The sequence below is a fragment of the Rhododendron vialii genome, chromosome 3a (assembly GCF_030253575.1).
Source record: "Rhododendron vialii isolate Sample 1 chromosome 3a, ASM3025357v1".
Classification (NCBI taxonomy): Eukaryota; Viridiplantae; Streptophyta; class Magnoliopsida; order Ericales; family Ericaceae; genus Rhododendron; species Rhododendron vialii.
This window is the reverse complement of record NC_080559.1, coordinates 15,001-38,329: the sequence shown is the minus strand read 5'-3', so window position 1 is coordinate 38,329 and position 23,329 is coordinate 15,001. Positions and strand designations below refer to the sequence as shown.

At 39.1% G+C, this 23,329-nt stretch overlaps 2 protein-coding genes across 8 annotated transcripts; one reads left to right on the top strand and one right to left on the bottom strand.

The window, feature by feature from the left end:
• Window positions 1-377: 377 nt before the first annotated feature.
• On the top strand, window positions 378-4,336 carry LOC131319289 (inosine-5'-monophosphate dehydrogenase 2-like). 5 transcript variants are annotated; one of them, XM_058349479.1, is made up of 5 exons: window positions 378-529; window positions 926-1,933; window positions 2,377-2,556; window positions 3,268-3,525; window positions 3,833-4,336. In XM_058349479.1, exons 2-5 carry the CDS (start codon window positions 935-937, stop codon window positions 3,902-3,904), a joined length of 1,509 nt encoding a protein of 502 aa, XP_058205462.1. In that variant the 5' UTR covers window positions 378-529; window positions 926-934; the 3' UTR covers window positions 3,905-4,336. The 5 variants fall into 5 exon arrangements, with proteins under 5 accessions (XP_058205462.1, XP_058205463.1, XP_058205461.1 ...); XM_058349480.1 differs by having other exon boundaries at window positions 381-508; XM_058349478.1 differs by lacking the exon at window positions 378-529 and adding an exon at window positions 620-664.
• A 1,413-nt stretch (window positions 4,337-5,749) lies between these two features.
• LOC131319285 (histone acetyltransferase HAC1-like) lies at window positions 5,750-22,112 on the bottom strand. Of its 3 annotated transcripts, none has more exons than XM_058349470.1 (17): window positions 21,944-22,112; window positions 19,066-19,290; window positions 16,345-16,471; window positions 15,903-16,212; window positions 15,352-15,828; window positions 13,465-15,215; window positions 12,414-12,710; window positions 12,021-12,299; window positions 10,741-10,869; window positions 10,394-10,594; window positions 10,102-10,244; window positions 9,690-10,002; window positions 9,200-9,339; window positions 8,936-9,014; window positions 8,434-8,826; window positions 6,444-6,661; window positions 5,750-6,338 (listed from the first exon to the last, which is right to left on the bottom strand). In XM_058349470.1, the coding sequence occupies exons 1-17, from the start codon at window positions 22,015-22,017 to the stop codon at window positions 6,224-6,226; spliced, it is 5,271 nt and encodes a 1,756-aa protein (XP_058205453.1). In that variant the 5' UTR covers window positions 22,018-22,112; the 3' UTR covers window positions 5,750-6,223. The 3 variants fall into 3 exon arrangements, with proteins under 3 accessions (XP_058205453.1, XP_058205454.1, XP_058205455.1); XM_058349471.1 differs by having other exon boundaries at window positions 19,066-19,276; window positions 21,944-22,103; XM_058349472.1 differs by having other exon boundaries at window positions 19,066-19,247; window positions 21,944-22,095.
• Between the last annotated feature and the right edge of the window lie 1,217 nt (window positions 22,113-23,329).

Genomic DNA, 23,329 nt, shown 5'->3' with positions numbered 1-23,329 from the left:
AACAAAAAAATAGTAAAAGTTAGAATTTAAAAAAAAACAAAAACAGTAATTAAATCTTTTAAAATAAAAAAAACTAGTAAAAGTTAAAAAAAACTAAAACGGTAATTAAAGTATTTTAAAAGTATAAAAAAATTAGTAAAAGTAAAAAAAAACAGTAATTATTTACTTTTAAAAAACAAAAAAAAAACTAATCAAAGTAAAAAAAAAAAAAAATCGAAAAAGGAGGGGAGGAGGGGCAAAGGGGGGAAAGGTGGTGGGGCCGGGGGAGGGGGTGTGTCAGGGAGGTGCGAGAAGAGGCTCTCATTCCGTGGGTGCCCACCATCAGGCCCAAAAAGTTAGTGTGAACACATACCTTTGGCAGGCGGAGTGAGTGAGGGAGATAAATTTCCCCGGTGGTGAAGAATATCCGGCAGCCAGTCCTAAAATTTTGGTAGGTGGAGGAAGGGAGGAGCTCAAAGAGAATCACTTCTCTGTACCCGACACAGGAGAGGACAAGGAAGAGAGTAAAGTAAGCCAAACGGTCTCCGTGGTAAAAGAACTTCTTCACTGTGGAATTAAACTTTCGCATCTTTACTGGTTGAGTCATCATCACTCTTCAATAATACTGTAGAATATACTACTTAATTCCATATCCATGGGTATGTTTGGGTATATTCATTCATATGTATGTATGGATATAAATACCATTGTTCGTTCTGTGATTCTGCCTGGGTGTGTTGAACAGATTTTTTTGGGGATGGTGTGTTGAACAGATTTATCAACTACTATCTTACTTCTCTTTTGTAGAGTAATATTCATTCATCTCTCTCGTTAATCTGAGAGGGAGGGACAAGGACAATTCTGCATTTTTGGATAATGTACCCATAGTACTACTCCTGTAGTTTATTTATTACTAAGTTGGTTCATCTTTGTTTCCAAACCCTAGGTCTCTGCGATGGACGGAGCTCCAATTGACGATGGATTCCCGGCGGAGAGGCTATTCAACCAGGGATACTCGTACACGTACGATGATGTTATCTTCCTCCCTCACTACATCGACTTCCCTACAGATTCGGTCCAGCTCTCCACCAAACTCACCCGCAACCTCAACCTCACAATCCCCTGCGTCGCCTCCCCCATGGACACCGTCACTGAGTCCTCTATGGCCGTTGCCATGGCTGCCCTCGGTGGCATTGGCATCGTTCATTCTAACAACTCCCCATCCGATCAAGCCGCCATCATCCGCTCTGCCAAGTCTCATCGTATCCCCTTTGTCTCCGATTTAATATTCAAATCTCCTTCCGACTCTATTGATTCCGTTGGGGAATTCGGTTCTTCACCCACGTGCATTCTGGTTACTGAGTCAGGCACCGGGAAATCGAAGCTGCTAGGTGTGGTCACGAAATCTGATTGGGAAGCGTTGAATGACAAACAAGCTAGGGTTTCTGACTACATGGTCAAATCAACCATCTCAGCTCCATCCGACTATGATTTAGAGCAAGTTGCTGTGTTTTTAGCAGCAAAAAATCTGGAATTTGTACCTTTGGTGAAGGAGAGAGACGGACAAGTGGTGGACGTCGTGAGTGCAGCTGACGTAGACAAAATTTGGGGGTTTCCAAAGTTGGGGATGCCGTCGATGGGGTCAGATGGCAAGTTCATGGTGGGAGCTGCAATTGGAACGAGGGAATCAGACAAGGAGAGGTTGGAGCAATTGGTGAAGGCCGGGGCCAATGTCGTCGTATTGGATAGTTCTCAGGGAAATTCAAGCTATCAAATTGACATGATTAAGTACGTCAAGAAGATGTATCCAGAGTTGGATGTGATCGGGGGGAACGTTGTGACAATGAATCAAGCACACAACTTGATTCAGGCTGGAGTTGATGGGTTGAGAGTTGGTATGGGGTCCGGCTCCATTTGCACCACACAGGAGGTCTGTGCTGTCGGCCGAGGACAGGTAATGGTTAATCAATATGTTAAGTTTTTTGTTTTGTTCTAATCTCTTTATCAATGTCTGTTTCAATAGAGCGACACTGGAAAAAGCTTTAGAATGTCTGTTTGAACGGTAATTTGCTGTTGGGTAAAGCTAAGTGGATCAGGGTTGGGAATTATCCACTATGGCTTGGGATACAGACAGTGATGGCCTCTCGTCTCTAACTCTGAATGAAATTTTGCCTATTGGACATTGACGTCTCCTGAAATAATCTCCAAAATGAGGCAACTTTGATGACTTCTAGTAGTAGCTACTTGAGAACTGAGAAGTTAGTACTGCTCTAAATTGATTTGGTATATCTCTGCCATAGGAACTTTTGATGATGAGGGAAAGTTCTGTTTTAATTTATGGGGCTGTTCTATTTATTTATTTATTTTTTACTCTTGCTTTTCTCGATATTGCTTAAGGCAACTGCAGTGTATAAGGTTTCATCTATCGCTGAAAGAAGTGGTGTGCCTGTCATTGCTGATGGTGGCATTTCAAACTCCGGACATATTGTTAAGGCTTTGGTCCTCGGTGCTTCAACTGTGATGATGGGAAGCTTCTTAGCTGGAAGTAATGAAGCTCCTGGTGCTTATGAGTATCAGGTGATGCTTGCCATGTAGCGTTCCTTTTATATTGCTTTTGTTAATGATGAGTTGTTTTTGATATGGAATAAAGTCCTTCGATTATTTATGTGCAATCGTGTGTGCAGTGGATGTGTAGTATCTTTGGTATATCTACGTTGATTCATATAAATTCTTTTCTCTCTTTCAATTACAGCAAGGAGATATATTTATTTCTCTCTTTATATTGATGTACTTGCACACCTATAAAGGAAGGAAGAGATAGACTTACAAGCTGTGAAGCAGCTGTCTTTCTTGCTTTGCTGTCTTTCTTGCTTTCTTTTTGGTATAAGGCCTTAATTTTCTCTAATGAGAGAACAGGAGAAGGAGGTGAATGATTTTTCAATATATAGTCAACAGTTTCTGATTTTTTTTTTTTGATAAGAAATCAATTTGTATCTCATTACGTTGCTTCCTCAGCCTTCGGATAATTTTCGTTAATGTTGGATGGTTTGGATGAAGGAAGATAAGTATGGCATTGAGAGAAGCGGATTCCACTGGTGGTTTCTGGTAGAAAAATATGACGTGTTGGTCAACTAGAGTACGATTTTATCTTTCTTGTTTGTATGGCTACTTTTCCTTTTGGAGTAAGGTGTTTTATTGGGTATATGGAGGATGCAGAAGCAGTCCATGTTTGCCTTTTCACCTAAAGTCTATCGTTTTTATCTCTTCCCATACTTTTTTCTGTAACAGGGTGGCCACCGCATCAAAAAATATCGAGGCATGGGTTCTCTGGAAGCAATGCTGAAAGGGAGCGATGCCCGATACTTGGGTGATACAGCTAAGTTAAAGATTGCTCAAGGAGTTGTTGGAGCTGTTGCAGACAAAGGCTCTGTCTTGAAGTTTCTGCCATACAACATGCAAGCAGTTAAGCAGGGTTTCCAAGATCTCGGTGCTTCTTCCTTGCAATCTGCTCATGAACTATTACGATCATCAGTACTTAGGCTCGAGGTAAAATAAAACAACCAGCTTTTATCTGTTGTACCTTCTATGGTTCTGGGCTCTAACCAGTACGACTATTATTACCAGTCTACAGATTGAAACTTTAAATTAGCTATTCTTGAAGAACAACTTATTCCATCCGCCATACATCTAATTTCAATTCCTGCTTATTGAGAATAATTTTCTTTTGCTCATTTAGTGGGTTAAGTTTCCTGACACGAGTCCACGATCACTGATGGATGAGAGTTCTTGTGAATGATATATAAGGGGAAGGAATTCTGTCCCATGATATTGTTTGTTACTTCGGCTTGTACAGGTTCGTAGTGGTGCAGCACAAGTTGAAGGTGGAGTTCATGGGCTGGTTTCTTATGAAAAGAAATCATTTTGACATTTGGAGCCCTTATGTGTGGAATTCGAAACTTTAAAAGCCATATCAAATTCATGGTTAGGCATGGGCAGCTTTCGTGTTGTACTGGAGAGGAACTGGTAGTTTTTGTAGTCAGCCTTGACACGCAAGGCACTTGCACTCGCATGATTTTCCCTTTTCGGTGTTCCATAATGTGACCAGCTGTACCCTTTGTTACCTTTTCATTTTTTTTTGTAAATTTATTGCTTGAATGTTATTAAGCAGGGTTAATAGGAGGTTGAATGTTTGATGCTAAATTTGAACGTGTATGTCAATGTTGCCACATTTAGTAGGAGGTTGAACCTCCTACTGAGGAATGGAGAAGGAAATACCACAAGGCCCCATTGTTTGATTGGATATGAACATCAAATTGTATGTATATTTAAGGAGGCCATATATCTGGTGTTTGGTTGACATTTTTACAGGTTGGATTAAACTTTTAGCGGATATAGTAACCCACAGAGTGTAAGGCACATTATAATGCAAGTGTCATAAATCCCATTATTGTTACTTTTATGAGACTACATATCATACGAAAAATTATTTATCGTTCACTGATAGTCCCATCTAAAAGCAGAAACGCAAAATACTACTCAAGGGTTCTGTGCATAGTCTCTTCGGTGTGTTTGGGATTACAATCTATCAGTCTGCTGTCATTTATATATTTTCAACAGGATTTTTGCTAATTTTCTAAGATTTACTGCCTGCCGGTAGAACAAGATCCCTTGCCTCCGGGGCCAAATGGGAAGCCAAAAAAGAAGGGATCTTAATTTAGAGTTGTTTAGTGGTTCATGAAGAAGTTATTTTGAGAATGCGAAAACATATCATATATTTGATGTGAAGAGAACACAAGAAGTTGTTTTGAGAATGTGAAAACATATCATATATTGATGTGAATAGCACACGTCATCATCTGATCGTTCATCTGTAATAGATTTAGTTGGCCTCATTCATGTGAAATAGATATAATAACAATCTGCTTGTAAACCTAAACAAGTTCTTGCAGGCTTGGAACATCGCAATCTTGACTCCCAAACTAATCGCAGCAGCTCTCTCCTCTAACTTAGAGAGGAACTCTCATTATCTCTAATGGATCCAAATTCATGTGCAGTGCTACTTCTTTCAATTTACCTGGGATTCCCTCTGCCAAACAAGTACCCACAAAACAATTACTACGAACAATTTTTTTTTTTTTCCACCAGAGATAGAAGTTGTACAATATTTTGAAATACATAGAATATGCAAAAATTTGATAGCATTGATATTACAGAAAATTCCATTATATAGGAATTCTGATGATTTTTTTTTTTTAAATAACAGGGATTAGTACACTAGAAATTAATTTTACCATAATAACTGGAAACAAAATTCTTATCCTGCACTGGCATATGTCATACCAGTCAGTGTTTTGTTCTCTCTCATCACGCACTCCAAAACTCATGGAAAATACGCATACAAGGGGAAACAATTCTGAAAATACCAATGTTAAAGATACGCAAATTCTATAATCACAAACACACACAAACACTTTACACACACTTGCATCTTTTTGTGGGTCCCACACACTAGAGGTGTACGTTGTGTGAATCCCAAATTTGATGAGTGTTTTTTCTTTGTAAGTGTTCGTGGTGGTTGTTGAATAATTGGTTAAAGATATTGGCCATTAAAGGAAACCCATGATCAATAGCTGCCCAAAATCTACAGAATAGAGAAGATGGCAACGGTGGTTCTCTGCCTGAAATATCAAGATTGCGTTTTTAATTGTACCCTAATGCCCTCACCATCTCATGTAATTATTGTATTCCAAACCTAAATGAGCATTTGCTATTTTACAATCATACTTTATTCCCCGTCTTTAAATAAACAGAATCTACAAAGTGTATTCTGGGGAGGGGGTGGTTGGGCAACAGAATATAAACAAAAGGGAAAACGGGACAACTAGACAATTAGGGCAACAATAGTACAGTCACCGCCAGTTATGGCACATTGGCACTGGACGGATACAACTTACAAGAGGCTAAAATCAAAGAATCACAAGATTAGCAACCGACGAAGGCATGCTTCAGTACTCTCACTCCGAAATATATGGTTAGCAGTCGTAGAAGATGATGCAGCACAGATCAACAAACTTCATCGTCTTCCTTGGGGAGAGTATATCAACAAGACATGAATTAAACACTTATGCACTATCGAGTGACATGAACCAATTTGCTGCAGTTTCATTCTGCTATCAGCCTAATGGAGTCTACCTCCCTCTGGAAGCTCTTCTGCAATACCTCTATAATTATATGTACATCCTAGTCATTCAGCATTGCCAGCAACCTCAGCAGCACGTTGCCTCATCATCTCCATCACTGCTGCCCTTCGTCGGGAATCGGATTGTTGCTGCAACCTCCTCACATGTTCTTTCAAATCTCTGAATTAATATCAACATATTAACAATTATGAAGGTCCTAACAGATGAAACCTCCATATATATAGAGGGGGAGGAAAGGACCGGGCAAAGGTTGATGGTACAGACCTGCAACGTGGTACACTACATTGAGATTCTTTGCAAGCTCGAGCATGAAGCTGAAGGAGGTACCACATTTTCTTACAGACAAGACAACCTCCAGAAGCACGTATTTTGCATTGCATCCCGTGGCGGAAAAGACCCTTCACCTTGCGACAATTTGGATATTGACAATTTGGAGATCGACACTGAGATGCATGCACCAGAAGGTCGAGCATTTTTCTAAGCTGTGACATCAAGTAATCAAATCCTGTTAGACCACACATAGAAAGCTCGCACTTCTTCAAAATCAATCTTAAATGAAGGTAGGGATATTGAAAATGAAAATGGACACACAAAGCAGTGGTCTTTAGGCCAATCATTATGTAGGAGAGAGTCGTGAAGCAGTTCATGAATGTCTCCGCGGTTAACTTGATTTACCAAATATGATGAGAACATGAATCCAACATATGTCCCGATATAGAAAAACATGGTTCCTTTGAAAAGTGGAGTTTCATTGCAACCAAACACATATGCGGGTGAGGATGGCAATACAGTTAGGATCCATGATAAAAAATAGGAACAAAGATGGCCACAAAGGTTGGGTAACTCCATCAGGAAAGGAAAACAAGTAGTAAAACAAAGCAATGCAATAAATTCTACAGAAACATATAAAGTAAAAGGACAAGATCCATTTAGTTTTTACATCCAAGATATCAAAGGTCTTACTTTTATATCCAAGATGTCAAAAGACAATTAAACTGCCTAGTACTAGCTCATTGGAACCAAATATAACACGAGGGAAATATCAGAATTGGAGGAAGAAGTTAACAAACATGTAGGATATTATGTCACAGCAGGATATTATGTTAACAAACAGTTCACTATTGGTTTAAGAAATTACACAAAATTTTCCAAGATATTCCACATACGCAGGATATTATGTCACAGCAGTCATCAAAGACTGAATGACATCCACATCAGGATAAGTGGATAACCAGTCACAACAGTTCGGAGAAGTATTTAAGGCTTAGATGCGAACCTACCTCAAGAGGTGGACAATGAAGATGCTTCAAGGCAGAGTCTTAGGCCCCTTTCAGTTGGTGAGGAAGTAAAGTATGGGATATCCAAGTTTCTTTCATTTATTATTTGTTCAGTGGAACTCTCGACTTTAACTTTCCCACTAAGATTGGTTTTCCTTCAAAACGTCTTGTAAAAGATACAAAATTTGCAGGATTCTTATCATTAAACTAGTTTCCTACACAGATCAAAATTATAGCTTAACTTTCTTATGACATTCTCTTACCAAATGAACACATAGAGGAAAGTAAATTGATTCTGCATCAAATTCTTGGCAACTGGATGGAGCCTTAAGTTGTAAGTCCCCAACAGGTCATCCCACCTTGGGTGAAATCAGTAAATGCACACCCCACAACTACATCTGGTTTTCTGCAAAACGAGTCACATGCCTACTACATTTCTAAACGTGGTCCTCATCATGAAACACAGAAAAACTAGCTTTTAGCAGCTTCACAATGTTTCCTCACCAAACAGATTATAAAAGCTTAAAAGCACTAAATGATCGTACATAATTTTCTCGTCAACCTTGGAACAATTCGAGAACAGGTACAGGCAAGGGCCCGAATTCAAACTCAAAGCCAGAGCTTTAATGCCTACAACGTAAAACCAATGTTCAAATCACCATTCCTACATAGCTTTCATTCAAGGTAAAGCCTTTCCTTGGGAAGGAGAAAGTGATCATTGGAAAGTGCACAGCATCTTCAACTATCATTTCCCAGATGACCTCGAATGTAAACAAAATGTCTCTCAGTCAAGTATTATACCTCCATTTCTACTAGGAATTTTTTACAAAGTGCAAGAATAAGGAGGACCCCAGCCATTCATATGTATATACGTAGAAATGAGAAAAAGAATGAAAGACAGTTGCCAAAAGAACAAAAAAGAGAGTAAATAAGCAAAGGGAAAGAAAAGAATTCACAACAGGAAAAAGAGCTGTAACCTGTACAACTCGTATTTCCCTAGCTTCTGTATTTTGTGCATCACGATCAGCCATGGATGGATGGTTTGTCAACTGATGAGGATGATCAATTCCTCCGTCCTTTTGATAACAAGCATTGCACACATCATAATCTGGGCAAATCTCACAGCGCCATCCTTGGCCAGCTTCAATATCAAGATGACATATGGTGCATGTTGTCACAAATGCAGGAGCAGTGGGATTGTGAAGATGGTAAAGGACCATCATAGAGGAATGTTTAGCTCGGCGGAGGGTATCATACTGATAGTGATTCCCTTGGCAGAGACTCAAAAATGCCTGTCTTGTATCAAAGAATTCGCTCTCAAGGATCTCATCTTTATCCTTGGTATCTTCAGACACATCATCAATTTCCACCTAATCAGGAGATTGAAAAAGTAATCATGTAGCAATAAACAAATATAGCTCAACTCATGGCCACAAACCATCAAGAAGATAATACAAACTCAAGGACAGATGAGCTCACATGATAGAGTAAATGTTTTTCCCTCTGATTGATAGGATGTCTTTCTCTCTCTTCAAGTTTTTGTTCAGCTTCGAAACACCTGCAAGAATAGTAGCACAAGCATCAATGCACATTGTTACACAAGTCACATGAAATTGAGGTTGAAGAATCTTTCAAGAACCATTAACTGAGATAGTGCAGCATTTCATAAAACTATTTCAGCGCATCTGATATGTGAACGTGCATTTTGGAAAAAAAAATCAGTGATGATAGCAGAACTCTTACTTGTCACAAAGCTGAAATTTTTTGCACTGGTTGCAGACCCAACGGTTTCCTGACGTCATTAGAATACAGCAATGAGTGCATGCATGCTGCAAGTGAACCATGATAAAATCTTCCTTCATTGGGCAAATTGTCTCGCCAAGCTGGGACAAATGGATAACTTGTAAGAAAAGAGTACTACCTCCAAACGAAACCAAAAAATTCTTTTCGAAAAGCACAATTAATTTGAAACAAGAACTTAAAGCAACAACCTAGATCCCAACTACTTGGACTGTCTCAGTTTCTCTAGTTGGCACTATTCAAAGCATAGAATTACGAAAAAGCTAACAACAAAAACTAAGTTATATAATAGCATTACAATAATTAGAGCATAAGTAGAACCGTGACACAGAAACCTAGGAAATTACAAGAAAACAGGAAACCTAAATAGTAAAGAACTAGAGAACGCGTTCTCGAATTAACTAAACAGGAACAAATTGAAAATAAGTATTACTTTGTGCATAAGTAGCCAATCCTTCGATGCATTTCCAGAAAGATCAGACTGGCCAGATAATTTTAGAGCCCTTTTTGTAATGGTCTTTTTGGTTGTCCCTTTCTTATATTGTTTCCTGCAATCATCTTCTTGACGAAGCTGGTAAATCATATCCTCTGCAGCACCGGGCCAGTAGTCCCCATCAAAATAAGGTAACCGAGCTGCAGTTACCTTAGCCTTGCACTCCCCAGTAGAAACAAAGAAGTGGTCATAGAGATTAGTGAGGTCAACCACAATGTTTTCCTTTGCAGCTTTTCTTAACATCGATAAGTACCTGAATTGAAAGAATTCACCCATGAAAAGAAAACTAAAGCTTGCTTCATGATACAAAGAGAAAAATCATCACATATCTGCAAGCTTATTTGGCTCTCACCATTCTCTCAGTTTATCAGATTTTGGTGTTTTCTGAATTTCTGGGTGGCAATATAAAATATAGTCTTCACCCTTCAATGGAGGGCAAGCCCATATATAGCAACTTGTGAAACCTCGTTTCTTGCAATATTCTAGGTATCCAATCTGGAAAGAAAATCAGATACATAATCAAAGAGGTCCATAATTATACTGAAGAAGTTGAAAAGAAAAGAGGAAAGGAAGAGAAGAAGCATTAGCACAAGAACTTATGAACGAGCAAAAAATAAACAAATTACAGAACAAGAACGAGATACCAGAATTTCATGGTAAACAAATGTACGGAGTGCCTCTCCTGTCACTGCTTTAATCTCAGGCCTGAAATACTTAACAGAATCCAGGTATGATAAATAAACACGGCGATGATTTGGCTGTTGACATTCTGATCCAAATTCTTGAACATACATGCCAAACAGACATACTTCTACACCTTCAATTTTCTGAAACAACAAAACCACCTGAAAAAAAAATAAAAATTTCTCACTGTTCCGAGATAGCATGGCAACAGATGTAACATAAATTACTAATGCATGAGAAATAAAAGGACAATGGTACATCAAGCAACGGAAGAGCCTTAAAAAGGTTAGTTGAATTTCCTGCATACCTTGGATTTATATGGGTACTCTATCGGATAATTCTCCTCTTGAAAAATCTCAAGAAATCGCTGCTTAACTTCCAACTTTTTGTCCACTGACGACACAACTCTAACAACGAGTGCTTCTGCTCCTGGAACCTGGCAATATTTTCAGCAGAATAAGTACAGACACTTGGCAGAAATTAGAATAAAGACAAAAGATAATAACAAGTTAGACACATGCAGCAACTCAAGTCCATAGAGGATCAGCAACCACAACTATCATGCAGCAATAAATAAAAAGATAAAGATTAAAAGAAATTGTCCATAATCTCCTAAATGATTTTCCTAATGTAATCAAAAGTAGGGAGATGAAGAGAGAAGAAAGGAGAGAGGAAAGAGGGGGAGGGGTAAGTTTTATCATAGGAACAAGACATAATATAGATACATTAACATGAAGCATGGATACATGTACAGTATGATAGGGATATGTCGATAGACTCGATACACAAAAAACTAAAAAAGTAGGATACATATACTGCCAAGACACGTTTGCAAAGTTTTGTTCTAATATGTAGAATTGTGATATTCACGAATAGTGATAAACCAATAAAGTAATTGGGAAGTACTTTTCAATAGCCGATAGCCAGTCTTATTCTGTGCAACAAATGTCACAATCTCCATTGCATTAAGGCTTGGATGTGTAACTTTAGTATCTGAGACTTCCTAAAATTAAGGAAATTAATTTCAAGTTTCGAATTTGTATGAGAAATCTCAGATGTGTACGGGTTAGGACCACAGGGATAAGATGCCCTTCTAGAAGTATCAGCGCAATTAAACCCAGGTTCTCCCCAACATAGTCTGAAGCAATCACCTAGATTAGTCTGCCACAAGAAAATAGTTAAAACGAATACATCAGCTAGTCATACCACACATTCATGCATGTCCACACAGAGAGATGAAGAGAGTTTAACCAGAAGAGTCCATGAATTAACGACTGGCTCATGCAAAATGACATCCAATGTTACAGAAAGCAAATTCAAGAGCATTAGAGCGTAGGCTGTTTATTGCCAGAAGGCAGTTAAAAGTTTTAAGGCTGGTATAGGAAAGCAGTTCCATCCAATCTAAATTAAAGAACAATGTGAAACCATTCCAATTATTAGCACCTCAGATGAAAACAAATTTAAGCGGTTGAAATACTGGATTTCAGCAAAAGTACATCCTGCATTGAAGAAAATGCTCGGAACATATGTAGCACAAAGCTTAAACTGGTGACTCGTATACATCAACTGGAAAGTCAAATGAATCACCTCATCATAACTCTTCCCTTGAACTCTTGCCCTCTCTTGTTTTTCCTGCTTCAGCCGCCTAAATAATCGATTTTCTATGTGGTCACTGAGAATTGTTCTAGGCAGATCTTTTGCTCCAAGAACAGCACTCTGAGGTAAGGGCTTACGCTCTCCCCTTTCAACTTCGTCTAAGTAGCAGTTTGGGCAAGTGTATTCAGCTTGCCCACCATCATTCCTTCGACCATTAAATAATGCACAGATTTGATGTTGCCAAGCCTCACACTTGTCGCATTGAACCCACTATACAATGTGCTAACGTTAGAAACACAAAAGCCCTCACGGACCATCAAATTAAGTTAAAATAAACAGACACACACACACACACACATGTACATAGATGTCAGGACAACATACCCATTCTTCCGTCTCCTCGTCATTTTTCTTTTTCTCCATCCTTGCTTTCGGAAGAGTAGTTCCATCAACTAGGATAGTGTCTCCACGGGCCTCATTATAGCAGGGAATGCAAAAGCAGTGTCGTGTATCACCAGCTCCTATGGTATAATACATTGCATTTCTTTTAATACGAGCACCACATGGTGAACAATATATCGGTGGCGGCTCAAATGTGAGCTTCTCAACTGCACACAACTGACATGAGTTCTCACTCATTGAATGCTCCATTGCTTGGTTTTTTTCTGCTTTGGTTTTACTCTGTCAAAAGCCAAAAAAAAATGAAAATAACAAAATCTGACCATCAAACAAGAATATGACTTACTCAGCAGAAAGTAAAAGGATACAAACATTTTGTCAGGAAAAAAGAAAAGACAATCATGAAGAAATCCAAGAACATAGCATCATCAATATGAGGATCCAAACAAACCAAAATTTTGTTACTAACTATAAGCAGTAAGTCCTGCCCTGGAGAATAACTTCACACTGATTGTACAAGTCAGTGTGACAAGTCAGAGATCAAAGTAGAAGATGAAGCAGAAGCTAGCAGCTGTCATCTGTTGCGAAGGATAGAAGAAATCAGCGAGAGACTAGAGAGCCTTTAACAGTAAAAATATATGGCACTGGAGATTCAAAATAATATTTAATCTTTCCATTGAAGCCTAAAACCCAACACTATCAATCACATGAAGAATAAACTCCTAGTAAACATGGTCATACAGGTTCTCAATGTGAAGGTTATTTATGAATCCAACTCTCCTACTCATTAATCTTGAATCAGGAGTCAGGACCTTTATTTTTCCTGAATAGATGTTACTTTAAAGATTCCTGAATATGCTTCGATAATTGTTGTGGCACCGACAATTATTATTCTCCTCAAACATGAAACTAATGCAAAATGCATGTTCCGTGTCAGCAAAAGTGTATCCCGGCAGTACAATGTATTCCAAAAAGTCTTAAAAATTTGATGGATGATCTTGAATGGAAAATGACATAAGCAAATGCATAAACTGACCTGGCCAACCCACTGCCTGAGACCTCTAATATGTTCTCTGACTTGCTCGGGAGTAAACAACTCAGTCATTGATACTCCCTTTATTTTAGGCTTCCCAGACTTGGTTCCAACTGCATTTTCAACAGGCAGGACAACATTTTCTGGTTTAGCTTGGTCCATATCTTTCTCACTTTTAATGCATTCTTTTTGTACAGAACCAGCAGAATCATCCAATATAATTTGTTCACCAAGTTTTTGGCTGTAGGTACAATCCATATTATCCTTCTTCATATCAAAAATGCTAGGACTTCCATTCCCAGAGCTTCTAGGAATTTCCATCTTGACTTCTGTAACCTCTGATTTCATCTGCATGCACGTGTCAGCATATTGGTGTTCCTCACGTTGTGCATCATGGAGTACATGGCGTCCACTGCCGGTAAGAACAGAAACAGCAGAACTTTCAGTCTCAGGAACAAGAGATTGGGAAGGCAGCTCAGTCTTTAATCGTTTCAGCGAAGGATGTAAATCTTCAAAAGTTTGTACCACTGGTGGACTTATTTTTGAAGTTAATCGAGCTGCAATAACTCCATTATCAAATGCACGTGCCTTCAGATGAGTCTGCAGATAATTTGTGACAGGAACACAAACAGGGCAACCTGGGTCCTTGCAATGCTTATGATGATGAAGTAAGATCTTGGTATGGTGGCAACGAGGATATGGACATTGAGATACTTTGCAGTCTATAATATGCATCCAAAGTTTCTGAGCAGTTATGCAGTTAACTTCCTGGCACTTCCCCGGTGGGGCCACACACCGACGAGCATGCCTCAAAAACAATAGCCACCTTTGTTGATTCTTGAACTGCCTTTCTCGGTTAGAATTAGTGGATCTACAGGTAGCACCACTTGAGGTTGGGGGCTCCAGTGGCTTAGTAATAACTTCACAAATAGATCCTTCAGATGCGAAATTGTTACGGTGCGCCTCATCTTGCCCAAAAATTCTCTGACGGAATTCTTCCTGAATATGGTGCCCCTGCGACACATTCCCTGGTATTTGAGACTTGTCCTCCATCGAATGCCATTGACCAGGCAGTACTCTCTCTGATTGTACTCCAACAGAAATACAGCTGAAATCGCTCTGAGAGTCAACAACCAGCTGGTGAGGATGCAATAATTGCTGCATTTGCTGTGAAGTTTGAGTCGGTGATGAGCATATATCCTGCGAGACAGATGGAAGAGAAAGCAACTGAGCAAATCCTGAACGATCTTCAGCACAACTTTGCTGGAATTGGTTCTGAAACTCTGAATACGGGAATTTTTCTGAAACTTGTGAAAGCAAAGCTTCATCGTGGTGCTCCATTCCACGCTCAAGCTTTAGTTGACTGCCTAAATCAGAAGTCAGCTGAGAATGACCAAAAGAATCATTCTTTAAGAGTATCTGGTGCTGCTGAATTTGCTGCTTCTGTTGTCGCTGATGTTGAACAAGTTGCTGTTGTTTTAACCTTAGAGGCTGCTGCTGAAATTGTTGCTCATGATGAGATTGTAAGATATTGTCAGTCGCTGACTTTGACGGGTGGAAGTTCATCTTTCCTGATTGATCAATGGATTGAGACTGCTGGGTAGTGAGCAAATTCGGCTGATTAGTCATCAATGGGGAGTTGGCTCTTGATAGAGACTGCAAGCTTGCTGGATTCAAATTCTGATTATTCATAGCTGAACCATAAACGTTTCCCGACCCAGAAGAATCAAGAGTGCTAATCCCATATCCATCACCTGTAAAATTCAGCATGAGCAGTCAAGAGGCAGTTTTAGAGAAAACTCCACCTTAAACGTCACATCTACCACTCACTTCTGAAAGAAGTGACGTGCCATACCCCAAAGATGTATAATACTAAGAGTGAGGGAGTACCATGCATCATTGGCCGCTGATGTTGATCATAATGTTGTGGTAAAGGTTTTGGTGAATTGTCATTCGATGAGGCCACCAGAAAGCCCTCAGAATTTCCTGGACCATTGATCAACTGTGAATTGCGCTGCATAATACCTAAGCCACCATTTGGAAATCCATAAGCTTTCTGCTGCAAACCAGACCTAATGCCACCACCTATGTGGCTACCAAGGTTGTGCAGGATCCGGCTATTTTGACCACCACCATGCTGCTTTTGTGATAGAGGCTGTGATATCGTACTAGATCCAACGGTTGAAAAGGCACCAGTATCATTAGAAGATTCCAGATTCATGAAAGACTGAGTATTGTTGCTATTAAATCCAGGAGTAGGGATCATTTGGCTTGGCATTCCTCGTACGCCGCTTGAAGACACCATGCTTCCACTGGAACTTATAGAAAACTCAGAAAGCGACTGTTGATATCCATTAGACATAGACCCTGCAAAACTAGAGTGTGTTACATTGGTGTGAATGAAAAGCAGCTGACAACTTACCAGAGAGACATCCAATTACCATCAGATGAATTGAAAGAACCACTGGGCATTCCAACAGAAAGCCCATTAGTAGTAGTTGGTAATAAGCCTTCAGTAATGCTAGTCCCAGGTGCTATGCCATTACCACCGCTGGAAGCAACCATGGAAGCATCCACAGCTGATGCAATTGAATTCCCACTGTGAGTCATCCGCGGAGTTGGTATCATTGTAGCAATAGGAGAAGGAGCATTAATGAGCTGCGGATGGTGTTGGTTGCGATTGCTCATTAGTAAATGTTTGGTCAAGACATGCAAACGAGTCTCAAGAGTCTCCAGGTTCATATATTCATCCTAGAAATACAAAAAACCTCATGTTACCAACAAAGTCAATGAGGTCAGCATATGGATGTAGTCTACCACTTAGCTTTTCCCCCCAAAAAACTCAAGAGTTGTTCATAACTAAAAGGATCCTGGAGCTAATACCAAAACAAGACTCCCCTTTGAGGCAGCATTTCTGAATAGAACCTCATCAAGGCGTCTTACAAAATCCTGAAACTGCTTTGGTTGTCTATCATGAGGTTGTTGCTGCCGTTGAATAAGCCATTCATAGCTGAAGCAAAAGCCATACCAAGTTTCAGCAAGAATGCATAAAACAAACAATTTAAGGAAGTCATTCATCTCAATTCTCAAATAAAATTTCAAATAAAAGCAACAAGAACAATCAGAAGAAGAGAGAAAGGTGCAACAAATTTATGAGGCAAAGATATCATCAATCAGTGGAAGTGTGTTAAGCAGAAGCTGAGGGTATGATAAAAGAAAGGTCTTCCAATCATGGAATGCAATCCAAGTTTGGCAGGAGGCACTTTTTGCAGATAATACCTCAAGTCGTGACTGCCAAATCCACAAATGGGTTATATACATAAGCATTCTTCTCATTGATAGCACCAATCTCTTCGTCCGTACCATATTTTGGTCCCCAAGGAAAGGAAAACTAATTTCGTGCTCGTCACCATACCTATGGAAAAGCATGAAGCAGGGGGGAGAAAACAAAGTCCTCAAATGGCATGATCCTTTACTAGCTCCATAAAGAAAGAGGGATGTTGCATGGTTCTCAAGGTTCACAAACATTATTATTATCAAAGTTATAATACTAATGACCTAGAAATACAGATCGCTTAGTATGTAAAGATTGCAAGGTTATTCTAGGACAGTTTACAATCACTTGAGTGGCGACAATAGTGTTAAGAGGACCAATTTGAGATTCCACCTCATACATAACTTACAGAACAAATAAACTTACTAAGAAGATTAACAAGACATATTCAGCATGATGTTCCATAGTGGATGACTAACAAGGAACTAATACTGAATTGTAAATCTAGAAAGATGCATTGAGTCATGGGTTTAGAAAGTAAAACTAAATTTAAATAACAAAGAACTGCTATAAGAAACTAAGACCCCGTTCGTTTAAGGATTTTGGATTCTAATCATTACCCTATTTTCCTCCAATCATTACTCTCTCTCTCTCTCTCTCTCTCTCTCTCTCTCTCTCTCTCTCTCACCAATCATTACCCCATTACCTATAAATTCAAATCCAAAATCCCAAAACGAACGGGGTCTAAGGGTTTTTTTTGGAACTTGTGGAAAGGAAAGGAAAAACAATTGTTAAGAAAGAGATTGTGAGGAAAATGTAACTTCGTTTTGCTATTTTTTTCTCATCTTCTTTCCAAACCACACAAGGTCTTATCCTTTTGTTTCCCTATGTTCCAAACAAAGCCTAAAGAGTGAAGTTCATTATTGAGGTTCAATAACAAACAGGGATGGAGAGAAGGAGGATAGTGTAACCCTTTCACCCACAAAATGGAAAAAACAAAATCACTCCTAACAACTAAAAGGCTAGCTATGTCCTAGGGACAGAATGTTTGGCAACTAAAATAATCACTGACAGAATGAGTGCAGCTGTGATGAGTGTGTTCAAATGGATGCAGGATAAGAACAAGAGAGACTATCATAAATGAGATCATAATGGAAATGCTGAGTAGCACTAATTGGAGATCAGTTGAGACAAAATAAACTAAGGTGGTTTGCACGGAAACAATGAGCACCGGGTAAAACAATAAGGGTGACAATGTGACAATGAGTATGCTAATGGAAATGCTAGGGCCATAGGTAAACCTAAAATGGTATGATATGTGATAACAATGGATAGGAATTTAGTTGAAACTTAGCATACAACCATTGAAAAGGAAAAATGGGGAAAAAAATTATGTAGCAGACCAAAATTATTGAGATACAAAGCTTGATTTGGTTTATTTTGGCCCGTATCAAACTTACACAAATAACATGCACATTATTGCCACCATTACTGACTCACAACTTTTGGTTGAATTGGGGGAGAAATTAGACAAAGCCCAACTAGGTATTGAGCCCTTTGAGTTTGACCCACCTCTTATTTTTGCAGATAGGGAAACACCCAAAACCCAAACATGTGTCAGGTCAATTATGCAGTACTTTGTTTACAATACAACTCGCTTTTTATCCTATTGTTTACCACACTTACACCATGTCAAAAACAATATATAAACAACTAAAAACTACTTGGAAAAATACACAAATAATACTCCAACTTTCCAAGCACATCGTCCACCATTAGACTCAAGTCCAATGGTCAACCTATATAAATCATATTGCCACCCATATGTTGCCCTAAGGCAAGGCTATGTATAACACCACAAATGACGATAATCATATTTGGTTGGCCCTTGGGGTGACAATCTACACAAACAACTGAAAGCAGCATTACTCTTCATCCCTCAAGAAAAGAAAAAGATGGAATAAGCTCAAGGAGCACAGCTATCATAGACGTCAAATCGCACCAAAGTTGGATAGGTGCCTTGTGAATGTGATCTCCTGTCCCAATGTTGTAAAGGTGATCACTTATCACATTGAGATTCCAAGGTTGACCCATGATTTCTTAAATTTCATTGTTTCAAATTAAATACAATGCTGCCATAAATCATTTTTTTGCCCACTGCACCACTCCAGACACCCTCATCCCCCTCCCCCCAACCTCCACTCATCATTCAGAGCAAAGCCCTTTCAAAATTCCACAAAAGAAAAATGCCACCTCAACAAACAAAAATATAGGTAACATTCACAATTGAAACCACAAAGAACATGGTGAATTGTAATAACATGTCTTACATCTTCTCTTGCATGAACCTGCGTGCTTTTGCCAACTGAGGATCCACATACATGGTATTATGATGACCCCCTAAATTTTGTATCTGGTTAGAAAAAGGACTTTCATTCTGCTGAGGTACACCAGGCAACTGAGTCCCAGCTTGATTAGGTAGCTGACCTGTGATTTGTCCAGACATATGTGCCTGCACATTCATTTTTATCCTGTAGGCTCCTAAAAAACAAAAACTGTATAATCCAGAGAATGATAATGACCACAAGCTTGTCCCGAAAAATAATATGATAAAAACCAGTACACAAAACAATTTTACAAACTAAACCAAAACAAAGACGGGGCAACATGAATGGCCTAAAAGGGCAAAAAACTAGGAAGAATACAACTCAAAAAATTAAACTAGCATTTGACATTTATTTGGTTAATACACAGAAACACAATATAACATTCATATTTTTCAAACCTAGCAAATGAAATTGTGTCTTTTAACAGTTGGGAACCCAGAGCTTATTTTCGCACATGGTGTATACGGGTTGCATCCCCTTGATGCTTCCAACTAATATTAATATGTACCCATGATAAACTCAGACCAAACGAATAAACTTATGGTCAACAAATGAAAATTTTTGGTCTGCTGTCTCTAAACACTTCATAAGGTTATTCTTACTAACATATCCTCCTGCCAATATTAACGACACTTTTTCTTTCAAACATTATTGCAACCACAAAGCGACTAGGGAGCGATAGTGGCATTAGCATTAGCATTTTCAACATCCTAAGTTGCCGAAGTATGTATATCTAGGCCTTCCAAATTGCGCTTGCTAGACATTTTGCTTGGTCACGTGGTACTCGTTTACCCTCTTTATGTTTTCAGGTCATCGGCGTAATTTGTGAAGTGTTTGAATCAAAGTGAAAGTCCATTTAGGGGTTAAAGTGAAAGTTCTTGGAGGTATACAAAGGAACCCTTGGGGTTGCTCAAGCTTTGGAGAGGCAAAAAAGAGGCAAGAGAAAAGAATAAGGAGATCTTAAGGCTTTTCTATGGAGATTCCATCAAGGACTTCAGATCATCTTTCTTTCATGAGCGGCTAAACATCGCCTTAGGGTGTAGATGAAACCCTAACAAGTAACTTTTAGTTTTGCATATGATTTGAGGATTTTTATGAGTGATTCATAATCGTGTGTAACGTTAGGGTTTTTTGAGTATTTATACATGAATTGATTTTACCTATCTTTGGTATCTGTGATTTCAAACATATAGTTATACAAGCGTTTTCACAGTATAGTAACAAGAAATTGGGATAGATTATGCTTACAGAATACAATAACTTCTATTTTCCCCCTTCTTTTCATCTTCTTTTTATTGTGCCAAACACGTTGAAGACAATTCGTGCTGATCGAAAACAAACAGTGCCGATCCCCAATAATACCATTCTTCTAGACGACATTCTTAGGGCTTGTAGCAATGACCACGCTGATTGAATTCCATACTAACAAGTTAGGGCGGATCCCAACCTCAAATTTTCTCCACTTTGAAACACATCTCATCTTCAATTTCCATTACTTAGTTAATTAGTTGGATAATCTTCTCAATCAATCATCGTTTGGATTAATATGGGAATCAGTTTTTGAAATTTCAATAACTCAGCCTATTGATACCTCAGGTACGATAACCGGACTGCAACCTTAAATCTATATGATTTGAGGTTTTAGCTTGACTTTATTGCTCATCTTCTGTGGGCACAACAACCTGCACCTATTGTGAGACCCTCATGATATTTCACAAGTAACTACAACTAGCACAAACTGAGAAATACCTTTATATGACACAAGTTGATTATGTACCACTCAGTGAGTCAAATAGGGGGTTTTCCTGATGGATTGCTATCACTGAAGACCATAGTCTCGTTCAAAAAATTCTATTGACTCGGCAATAAAGAATTGGAGTTCCAAATACTCCAGTACAAACACCTCAAAACAACGGTGTGATCACTGTGATGTCAAGGAGTTTGATGAACATAGACTTTCGAACAAACAGAACATTAATAAGAAAGGACAAGAGTCTATTGACTCACCAACAGACATTGATGAGAAAGAAGAAAAATGAAGATGCAAGCGCCATAAAAGCTGGCACAGACACCCTCACTTAGCAAAAAAAAAAAGAGACACGAAGGAGCCCCCAATGTTTAATGTACTAAGGGGCGAGCGGAGCACGTGCCCCCAGTACCTTCTAGAAATCACACTTTTAGCCTCACCATTTAGAGGCTTTCCAAAAAGGCCCCTTGATATTTAGCAATAAACAACTTGCCCACCAAGTATATCGCCCAAATTTCGGATCTATCTTACTTTCTTTTATTGCGCTAAGACTCCGACTCGTAGATTTTTCTTCTTATCCTTTTTCCTCTCCCTCTTTCATGCCACCATCATTGTTTTCGCCCCCTCCCAGTAAATGCCTATAAATGCATATGTACTTATTTCGACTCGAATATATACTTATCCAACTACTTCTAAACAGGAAAAAAATTATGGTAAAACTCAGTCATGGCAAAAATCCCAGCTCCACCACTGGATGCTTCAAACCGCAACAAACTAGGGGGAAAAAAAGACTTCTGTGCCAAATAATTTTCTGAGACTAGTTTCAAAATGGAATTACGGGGCATGAATGGGCAGGGCCAGCCCTGGGCAGAAGCCTAGAAAGGCACTGCTTCAACCCCACAAAAAAATGCTAAACAGAAGGGGACCTAAATATATGGTACTCCTGCATCTACATCTTAGTTAAATTGACTCAATCCTGGCCTGTGCATCGGATATGTTTAAGCATCAAAATTATCCATAAACAACAGCAAATAGATAAAGGGGGAGACGAACAGAGAGGAGAGAGAGGGTTACCTGTTCGATTCAAGCTTTTGGGCGTCTTCTGAAACTGATCGCGCAGAAATTGATAAATATAACGACAATTGCATTGAAATTCCCCGAATTTGATGCGTGTCACCAATTCCACCTGTTCGATTTGAGATTTTGGGCTGCTTCGGTCAGATTCTGATCGCGTAGAAATTGATATATATTTCGGAAATTACATAGAAGTTCCTAGAATTTGGTTCATTCACAAATTACTCCCCCTACAACACTTCTTCTTCTTCTTCTTTTTTAAACCCTACATATACTTTCTAATTAAGGACGTGCAAACGTGCAATTGAGGATAAAAAAAAAAAAAATTAAGGATGTGCAATGTGGAGGGGCGAGTTTTACCGTACCCCGACTCCAACCTGAAAAGTACAACACAACCTCGAACACCGACTAGGTAATGCGTGGGTAAGCCTTTTTCCGCACCGATCGAAGATGAGTTTACTTGTCTTGCTCTGTCCAGCCCGTAAAAGATAGGCCTTGATATATATTTCGCCAATTTCATAGAAGTTCCTAGAACTTGATTTCTTCACAAATTACTCCCCTTAGTTGTAGAGTAATACTTCTTCTTCTTTTTTCCCTTATTTTCTCTTCTTTTCCTAGGTAGAATGATAGACCTTCTAATTTTTCCTAGTTAGAATGAAAGACCTTCTAATTAGGGATGTGCAACGAGGCGGGACGAAGTGGGTTTTGTTGTAGCCCGACCCCAATCTAATATTTGCAACTTGGACCCGCCCCCGCCCCATATCTCGCCCGGGTAATGTGTGGATGCGCCCGTTCTCATCCCGGTCAAAGGATGCGTTTATCCACCCGGTAAAAATGAGAAACAATTGTGTAAAGTAAATACAAAATGGAAGGAATAGTTATATATCAAGTGTTATTTTATTATGAATAATGAATAAATAAGGTAAAATATTTTTTTTTAGTAAAATAAATACAAATATATAAATGAACAAATAACTTTTGTATCAAGTGAAAATGTAAGGGTAAAAACATATATTTTATAAGTTAAAATATTTTGGGGCAGGTTCGGGTGGGGTAATGTCAACTCAAATCCTACCCAATTCCGATCGGGTTTTTCTTATTTTTACCCAAAATCAACTTGGAACGCGAATCTTTTACAAAACCTGACCCGATTGTGTTGAGGTTGAGCTGGGTCTAAATGCGGATTGCCATTGTGGTGGGCCAAACTTGGTTTTCAGTCAGACACGTTGAATAGGCAGCACAGACAGGTAAGGCTAAGCGTAGTAGGCTGAGCCCATATGTTTGTTTAGGCATGACCCAGGAACAAGCCCACAAGGTAGCCGAGATGGGTTGGGCAATGGCGGGCCTAGCCGATGATCCACCTGATGACGGATTCGTCGGGGTCGA